A 10,075-nucleotide genomic window follows, 5' to 3' on the forward strand; every position below is an offset into this window, starting at 1 on the left:
AGCCCGTGCCGCTATGTTTGAGAGCCTGAAACAAGGTAGCATGAGTGTGTGGGATTACCATATGAAGTTCGCGCTCCTTTCCAAGTTGCCATTTACATATTGCGTACTATGGAGGCAAGGGTGCGCCGGTTTGTGCAGGGCCTTAACCCCTTAGTTATTAATGAGGCTACTACAACTTCCTTGAATTCTAATATGAGCTATGGGAAAATGGGTGCATTTGCACAAGTCACAAAGACTCAAAAATTGAAGGCCAAAATAGAGAGAGAGGGTAACAAGAAGGCCCGGTCAGCAGGCAACTTTGGTGGTTCTTCCAGTGGTAGTAGTGGTGGAAGATCAGTATTTAGGGGAGGGTCATCTGGGCCATCCCAGACCTTTGGTCAGTCTTCAGTCAGTGCACCACCATCAGGGCCCGATTAGTAGTCCAACCAGTAGGGTCAGCCTGGTGGGAGATTTCAGAAGCTGTGGAGGCCCCCATGCCCTAGGTGTGGGATGATGCATTTAGGGGCCTACTACATGGACCTACCCATATGCTACGAGTGCGGTATTAGATGTCACATTCAGAGGGATTGTCGTTCGTCCCACTAGAATATGGGCAGGGGTACAACACAACCAGCCAGTTCTGCAGCTACTACATCTACAACACCTCGTCCAGCTCGAGCCACTCCAGCACCCACAGGGCGTGGTGCAGAAAAGGGTGGTGCACATAGTTTGGGAGGACCCAGCCGATTCTATGCTATGAGGGGTTGCCAGAGTTCAGAGGCTCCTCTAGATGTTGTCACAGGTATATTGACTGTCTAATCTCATGATGTTTATGCTCTAATAGATCCTGTTTCCACTTTGTCGTATGTAACTCCTTATATTGCTCTAGAATTCGGGATGGAACCGGAACAACTTCACGAGCCGTTCTTTATATCTACTCCAGTTGGTGAGCCTATATTGGCCGCGCGAGTTTATAGGGATTGTGTTGTCACGGTGCATGGTCGAGACACCATGGTCGATCTCGTTGAATTAGGGATAGTTAATTTTGATGTGATAATGCGGATGGACTGGCTTTATTCATGTTTCGCCAAGCTTGATTGCTGAACCAGAACTGTTAGGTTTGAATTTCTAAATGGGCCAGTCATTGAGTTGAAGGGGGATGACATAGTGCCAAGGGGTAGGTTTATTTCTTAACTTAAGGCTGCAATGATGATCAACAAGGAGTGTATTTACCATTTGGTCTGGGTGACGGACACCGATGCTGAGGCACCTACACTTGAGTCCGTGCCAGTTGTGAATGAATTTTCAGAGGTCTTTCTTTATGAGCCCCCGGGATCCCACCAGACAGGGAGATTGATTTTGGGATCGATGTGATGCCAAGCCCGCATCCTATATCCATTCCACCCTACAGAATGGTGCCGACAGAATTGTAGGAACTAAAGGAGCAGTTGCCCACTTCTACGCGCACACAGGTGCACTTCACACCCCGCATCTGTGATGGTCTCCCCATCCTAGCCTTCTTTGCAGGTGCGTCAATGACCTCGATTCTTTGACCATCGCACCTATGTAAATCAAACCGTAGGTGCGCAACATCAGTACCAGCAGCTACCAGCAAGCACATATGAAGGGAAAATGGTCTGGAATACGTCTGAAACTCACCCCGAGCCCCTCAGGACCACGTCCGAACATACCCACAAGTTCCGAAACATAACACAGACCTACTCAAAGGATCAAATCACACATAACAATATCGAAACGACGAATCGCACCTCAAATCAAACTTGATGAACTTTTAACTTCCAAAACTCGTGTTGAACCATATCAAATAAAGTCGGAATTACATTAAATTTTGCACATAAGTACCAAATGATATAACGAAACTATTTCAATCCCCAGAACCACTATCTGAACCCGATATCATCAATGTCAATTTTCGGTCAAACTTATGAACATTCCAAACCTTCAAAGTCCCAACTTTTGCCAAATAGTGCTGAAACCTTCTAAAAAGATCCAAAAGCAAATTCGAGCATACACCCAAGTCCAAAATCACTATCGGAACCTAACGAAACCATCAAAACTCTGATCCGTGGTCAAATACACAAAGTCAAACTTGGTCAACTCTTCCAACTTAAAGCTTCAAACATGAAATTCATTCTTCCAAACTAATTCTGAATCACCTGAAAGCCAAAACTGACGATTCACACAAGTCGTAATACATCATACAGAGCTACTCAAGACTTCAAACAGCTGAACAGAATATATATGCTCAAAACGACCGGTCGGGTCGTTACATTTTGTCCCACTTAAACATATGTTCATCCTCGAACGTGCTAAGAGTCATTCCAAAGCCATCAAATGATTGTGTAAACTCATCATGCACATACCCGTGGGTGATCCCGCGTCACCCCAATCAATATAAGCCTGACAACTCAACATAACTGAAGATTCTTCCCTCAACCTTAGTCCATAAACCTTGGAATCTAATTTCCAATATCCGGAATCCTTTACAAGACCCGATCTTCACATCTACACACTGTATAAGTCTGAAGAAGCTGTATCAAGCCATAATCATAATCCAAGATGTAATCAAATGATATACCACCTAACTCACATGCTCGTAGAAATAATTTTCGATCAAAGTAGCTGCTCAAAAACAAACCGGTATTGGTAATAAACTCATATCAAACAAAACCCTCGTTCAAAATTTTCATACATAGCCGATGATTAAAGAATGATGCAGAAACTCATACCCACTCGCCATAGGGCTCTCTGTCGCCCGACAAGAATCATATCCAAATTCAAAGCCGATCAGTGACATTATCCTTCCAAATACACCGTAATCAAATCCGATAGCGCCCATTCCAGATCCAATGACCTCATCCCATCAATTACAGTTGTTCTACTGACATGCTACACCAGTACAATCTAAATCCACAAATCGGGCAATCTGTGCACCAATAAGCAACAATTCAAATGTACTCCAATATGGAAAATGACCCAAATGAGAGAACCGTCCCACAAGCTCAACAAGTACCGCCACAAGCGCAAAGCTATGAACCCATCACACTTAGTAGAACCAAGACATACGAATCTAACACGAAGGACCATATCCCAACACGAATCCACTGCAGTGCATGACCTAATCTAAACACCGGTCCACATGAAAAACCTCAAGCCATAATGCTCAAAATCAACAACCATATGCAAATCAGCAACAAGCACACGAAGTGCATGACCATAACCATGGAGAAGCGAATAACACAATGTATCACAGCCCGAAAAGACCATAACCAAGGCACAATCAACCATTCAACACCCCAAGATCCATCTCGCTCAAATTCTGCTACAAGGCCCAAACAGAACCGCATCATGTGTGCAAATATCCACCTAACTCACATGCTCATAGAAATAATTACTGATCAAAGTAGCTGCTAAAAAACAAACCCGGTATCGATAATAAACCTCATATCAAACAAAACCTCGCTCAAAACCTTCATACACTGTCGATGATGAAAGAAACATGCTGAAAATCATACCCACTCATCAAAATCAATAAGCCATGGGGCTCTCTCTTGCCCGACAAGAATCATATCCAAATTCTAAGATGATCGGTGACATTATCCTTCCAAAGACACCGTAATCAAATCCGATAGCACCCATTCTAGATCCAATTACCTCATCCCACCAATTATAGATGTTCTACTGACATGCTACACCGGTACAATCTAAATCCACAAATCGGACAATCCGCGCACCAATAAGAAACAATTCAAATGTACTCCAACATGGAAAATGACCCAAATGAGAGAACCGTCCCACAAGCTCAACAAGTACCGCCACAAGCACAAAGCTATGAACGCATCACACATAGTAGAACCAAGACACCCGAATCTTACACGAAGGACCATATCCCAACACGAATCCACCGTAGTGCGTGACCTAATCTAAACACCGATCCATATGAAATACCTCGAGCCATAATGCTCAAAATCAACAACTATATGCAAATCTGCAACAAACACACGAAGTGCATGACCATAACCATGGAGAAGCGAATAACATAATGTATCACAACCCGAAAAGACCATAACCAAGGTGCAATCAACCATTCAACACCCCAAGATCCATCTCGCTAGAATTCCACTACAAGTTCCAAATAGAACCGCATCAATTGTGCAAATATCCACCTAACTCGCATGCTCATAGAAATAATTTCTGATCAAAGTAGCTGCTAAAAAACAAATCGGTATCGGTAATAAACCTCATATCAAACAAAACCCCATTCAAAACCTTCATACACTGCCGATGATGAAAGAAACATGCATAAACTCACACCCACTCGTCAGATCAACAAACCATAGGGCTCTCTCTCGCCCGACAAGAATCATATCTGAATTCTAAGTCGATCAGTGACATGATCCTTCCAAATACACCGTAATCTAATCCGATAGCACCCATTCCAGATCCAATGACCTCATCCCATCAATTAAAGTTGTTCTACTCACATGCTACACCAGTACAATCTAAATCCGCAAATCGGGCAATCCGTGCACCAATAAGCAACAATTCAAATGTACTCCAACATGTAAAATGACCCAAATGAGAGAACCGTCCCACAAGCTCAACAAGTACCGCCACAAGCGCAAAGCTATGAACCCATCAAACATAGTAGAATCAAGACATCTGAATCTAACACAAAGGACCATATCCCAACACGAATCTACCGCAGCGTGTGACCTAATCTAAACACCGGTCCACATGAAATACCTCGAGCCATAATGCTCAAAATCAACAACCATATGCAAATCAGCAACAAACACACGAAGTGCATGACCATAACCATGGAGAAGCGAATAACACAATGGATCACAGCCCGAAAAGACCATAACCAAGGCACAATCCACCATTCAACAACCCAACATCCATCTCGCTCGAATTTCGCTACAAGGCCCAAACAGAACCGCATTATGTGTGCAAATAACCAACAGATCACAACCTATCTTAGCATAAAAGAGTAACACATAGAACATATCGAAACATGAACATACTCAACTCCAACTGAATGACACACCCCTCAACAATAGTAGTCAACAAATCCGAGCCAATGGGCCCCCAAATCAACTCCAGTCATCCACAGATGGATAAATAACCCTCCAAAGTCCACATGACCTAACCATAACACATAATATTTGTTGTCTAGCTTTGGCCATACCTTCAGAGTCTGCAACTAAGGAACAATCTGACTCTGAGAACTCCCCATCTCCAAATCCCTAGAATACTAGAATCACCACATCTGATCCTAACTCGACCACTCAAGTGACAGACACATCCTTCATACACAATCATTCCACGAGAAATACTTCCATAACTCTTTCGTGCCACAAAGAAAAATTTGAACATAAGCAGTCGATCAACCAGGCGAGTGCCACAATACTAATAAAGCATCCGAAGTCAGAACACAGTGCGCCTTCTAAAATGTGCACCCTTCTCAAGTAATACCAAGTAGTGCCAACACTTTTCTCACCATTTGAAATCTTCTATGCTGCATAGAACTCATGACCCTCCTTTCGAAACTGAACCGCAACCTTGTACATGTAAATCTCAATCTCACACGACGCACCATATCTATCATGCCATCATATGAAGCCACGAGAACCCTGTTGTTAACTCCTAGTCACAAGCATAATACATACTCAACTTGTTAGAAACCTTCCACTTGGTCTCATCCAAGAGAAAATCACCATACGCAACATACTCCTCATGCCGGTCGAAATTATCAATCTGAAGCCATGACAGAAATCATCGAGCACTTTTCAAAATCCATTTTCACATAACCAAACCATCAGCACTGATTCCCTTTAACTTAACAGAGTCACGCAGGTCGCCAAAACTCAAGAATATTGCCACAAAACATCGGTAAAGACTCACTAGATCCTGAGAACTAAAAGGAACCAATTATATCCATTACCATGTTGATCCAATCCACCACCAAGCTGTTTCTATTTCTCCGAGTTTCTTTTGAATTGCATTCAAGTTAACACTTTTCCTTGCTAGAACACTATGATCCTTACCAAAAGCTCACCACAAGAGATCCTAGCATGAAACCACCTCGTCCTAAGGCCCATAAGCCATTGTATTCCCTCTTAAGCACCTAAAATGCCACATCCGAGTTACCCACTCTAAAGAGACCTTATGTAAATCTAAAATTGTTTCCTTAATCTCTCTGATACTGAAATATAGAATCCATACTGATACCGAAATACCGCGAGTACTGACACCATCCAATGCAAACCTTAGCCATATATAAATCCGAAAAATTCTCAAATGCCACATATGAAGCTTGAACTCTTTAGAACCTTCTTGGGAGTTATCCACCCCATTCAGATCTCAAATGCATCGCCCAAAACCAGACGAACAACATGTGCCCTGTTAGCACACCAATGCCCAAAGGAGTAATCCATGCCTCTAAGCCACCGAGTGAATCCATTTCTTAGTATATTACATCCACCACAAAGCGCAAACCTAAATAATAGACTACCATATATCCATAAGGTATAATACATCATGCATCCAGAAATTTCCCTGCTTAAGTCATCCTCAAAACCAACCTCTGCAAGTCATAACCGATCCACAAGTATTCCACAGTCCGAAACCAATATAACACCTACCCATGCAATCAAATAATCGATAGCATACTCCCCCACTTGGCTCAAAGCCATACAACAAAACATCTGATAACTCACAATACCTTATTCTATTACTGCCATAATCTCTCACTGAGATTCAACTAAATCCGTCATAAACTCATGCAACACAAATCATAAAATACCTCAAATCATCTGCTAAGCTCGCATTCATCCTCATAACAGTCAAGTGAACTTCCTCAAGCGATCCAAACTCAAATTGCAACACATATAACTCACTGGTAGAATTAAACTCTCCACATAATCATCTTAAGAATCTCACAACTTCAAGATATCCCATAGGAGATAACTCACCTACTTAGCCTCAATCTGGCATCTCTTTGTGCCCTTTCATGGCCACAACTACTATGCAATCACTTAATCTTCCCGAGTATGAACTCGTAAATAAGACATGAGAATCTACTTCGTTCCATAAATGAACAACATGAAAGAATCCCTTAAAACACTCATAACTCAAAACTGTATAAAACATCCATAAAAGCGAGCATCCATAATCCCTTCACATCCCAAGCAATCTTTTCTCGTCATATTAAACCATCGGAACACATCCCGTAGTCATAACCTAATTATCATATAGACATCCAACCACTCACTGAGCCATCAATCCCGCTCCTAGGGACACAACCATACATATAAGTGCAAAAGCACACGCTCACACAACTGGAACCACCGAGCCCAAGCTACGGTCAAAACCTGGCATTAAGTCCTCTAAATTAGCCCATCATCAAAACATAGCAACACATCTCGCATCTCATCGATGGAATCCACAAGACATTGACGCACAACCGATATCGAGCTCTCACATGGGTACGAGTGAGTGGAAGGACTTCAAAGCGATATGCTTCAAGCTGAATCAATGCTGCTTGATAAGGAATGAAATTTGGGAAGTTTATCCTAGATGCTCTGTAGCCTCTCGAAGATTGGTATGGACATCATCATACCGATCCGCAAGACTCTACTAGACATTTGCTCATGACTCGTAGAACCTATGAACTTAGGGCTCTGATACCAACTTGTCATGACCCAAAATTCAACTAGTCGTGATGGCACCTAACCCAACCTTCTAGGTAAGCCAAATATCTGTAAAGCACAATTTAATAATGAAATTAAGAGTAAAAAATAAAGTAACTGAATCTTTATACAGCTCCCCAAGGAGAGGTAGTACAAGTCATGAGTCACTAAGACTTAGATTTACTGAAAGGAAAAATGATACAACATCTATATGAAATGTACATGAACAGAATCTCAAATCTAAAACTAACAAGAACTGGTGGTAGCGAAACTGGAACACGAGTACATCTTCAATGCCAGCTCCAACCATACATAGCATCATCAACTCTAAGATCCGCACGCAAAATGCAGAAGTATAGTATGAGTACAGCCGACCCCATGTACTCAATAACTAACCTAACTAACCTCGGCGAGGTACAAGAAGCAAGAACTAAAAATGATACTCACCAACACCTATAGAGTTCATAATTTCAACAAGTATAGAACAAATATATGATCAAATCAGGAAACTCTTAGGTATAACCTCTTTGATGCTCAAAATTCTTTGTTTTAAAGTGTTCTACTTAGTCAACAATCCAATATATAAAGAAGATATGCAAGTAAATTTGGTAAACAGTAAAGGAAATCGCATGTAAAGATGAATTGCAATAAGCAAATATCAGTCTATTGAGGCGCGCAACCCGATCCAATAACAATAAGCCAATAAGGCCTGTTGCAGCGTGCAACCCGATCCAATAATAATAACCAGCTCTCCCAGATCTCACATCAACCAGAAACCCGTCAGTTTCTCATAAATCCGCGTGTACACCATCAAGAGAGAAAATATGAGAGGGTGACCCTAGGGGGATGGATCTTCATCCACACGCATGCACGGCCAATTCAACGTGCTACCAGCCTGGCATGGTCACAAGCTCAATATCATAATCCGCCCGGCGTGGTCACAAGCTCAACATCATAATCCGCCTGGCGTGGTCACATGCATACCAACACAATACGCTCGGCGTGGTCACAGGCATAACAATACAATCCACCCGGCATGGTCATAGGCATCTGGTCCAAATCATATCACACATAAGCAAGTATACACGATCACATGTATATGATGAATAATTATCAGATTTCATGCTTTTGAACTAGTATTATAACATGTTAAAGTGTAGGCATGTGCAAAGTGTGCTATCATAGCTCAAATCAGCAATTTTATCACAGAAATAGCAATTACCAAGTTTATTCATAGAAATAGCCTCTTCGTAATCTCAAACATGGCTCAAATAGATCACCACAATGATACAAATATGAGAAGCATTATAGCTTAAAGCTTAACAGTCAACTCTAGGCATATCATAGCCTAAGCACTACCTAGAGCATGGATAAATACGTCGGTGCTCGCACATGGGATCAACCCTACACATATGCGCACCCATAGCACGTAGCTATCACAAATATTTCAGGCAACTAGTGCCTCAACCAAGTTTAGATAAGATACTTACCTCAAACAAGCCAAAACAATTATCTAGCAATCCAAACAACTCTCTAGGAATGCCATCTCGCGTGCATCAACCTCCGAACGACTCGAAACTAGCCAAAAGCAACTCAAAAACATCAAATAATGCTTAAGGAAATAATCCCAAATGATAAAGGTCGAATCTTTACTCAAATACTCAAAGTCAACCAAAAAGTCAAACCTGGTCTCGCGCCTTGGAACCCGACAAAACTCACAAATTCTGACAACTCATTTGAATACGAGTCCAACCATACTAGTTTCACTCAATTCCGACTCTGAATCAATGTTCAGACTTTAATAATTCACTTTAGGAATGTTTAGATAAGAACTCCCAAATTCTCATTCAAAATCACCAATTAATTACCAAATCGAAGATGGAATCATGAAATATAATCAAAACCGAGTGGAAAATACTAGCCCCAATCCATGTGGTTAAACTCCTCTCCAAAATCGCCCAAATCTGAGCTCCCCAACTCAAAATATGAATAAATGAAGAAACCCTCGAATTATATAACTTCTACCCAGCAATTTAGCATCTGCGAAATATTAGCCGCTTCTGTGGCGTCACGTTTGTGACACTTCCTCCGCTTCTGCCAAAATCACTTAATGACCGACCTCTCGCACATGTAGACCAAATTCCTCTTTTGCAACTATGTAGGTGCGAGGCTCCCTCGCTTATGTGGAAAACACAACCAAGCAGCCTTTCCGCTCTTGCGCAAATGACCCCGCTTCTGCGCGCACGCAGGTGCACTTCATACTCCGCATCTACGATGGTCTCCCCAGCCTAGCCTTCTTCGCAGGTGCAGCAATGATATCACTCCTGCAACCACCGAACCTGTGTAAATCCAATCGTAGGTGCGCAACATCAGTACCAGCA

The 10,075-nt window shown here is 42.1% G+C and overlaps 1 protein-coding gene across 1 annotated transcript; it reads left to right on the forward strand.

Moving 5' to 3' along the window:
• Positions 1-588: 588 nt before the first annotated feature.
• LOC138907694 (uncharacterized) lies at positions 589-1,083 on the forward strand. The gene is made up of 2 exons (XM_070198299.1): positions 589-781; positions 824-1,083. The coding sequence occupies exons 1-2, from the start codon at positions 589-591 to the stop codon at positions 1,081-1,083; spliced, it is 453 nt and encodes a 150-aa protein (XP_070054400.1).
• The last annotated feature ends 8,992 nt before the right edge of the window (positions 1,084-10,075 follow it).

The sequence above is a fragment of the Nicotiana tomentosiformis genome, chromosome 3 (assembly GCF_000390325.3).
Source record: "Nicotiana tomentosiformis chromosome 3, ASM39032v3, whole genome shotgun sequence".
Lineage (NCBI taxonomy): Eukaryota > Viridiplantae > Streptophyta > Magnoliopsida > Solanales > Solanaceae > Nicotiana > Nicotiana tomentosiformis.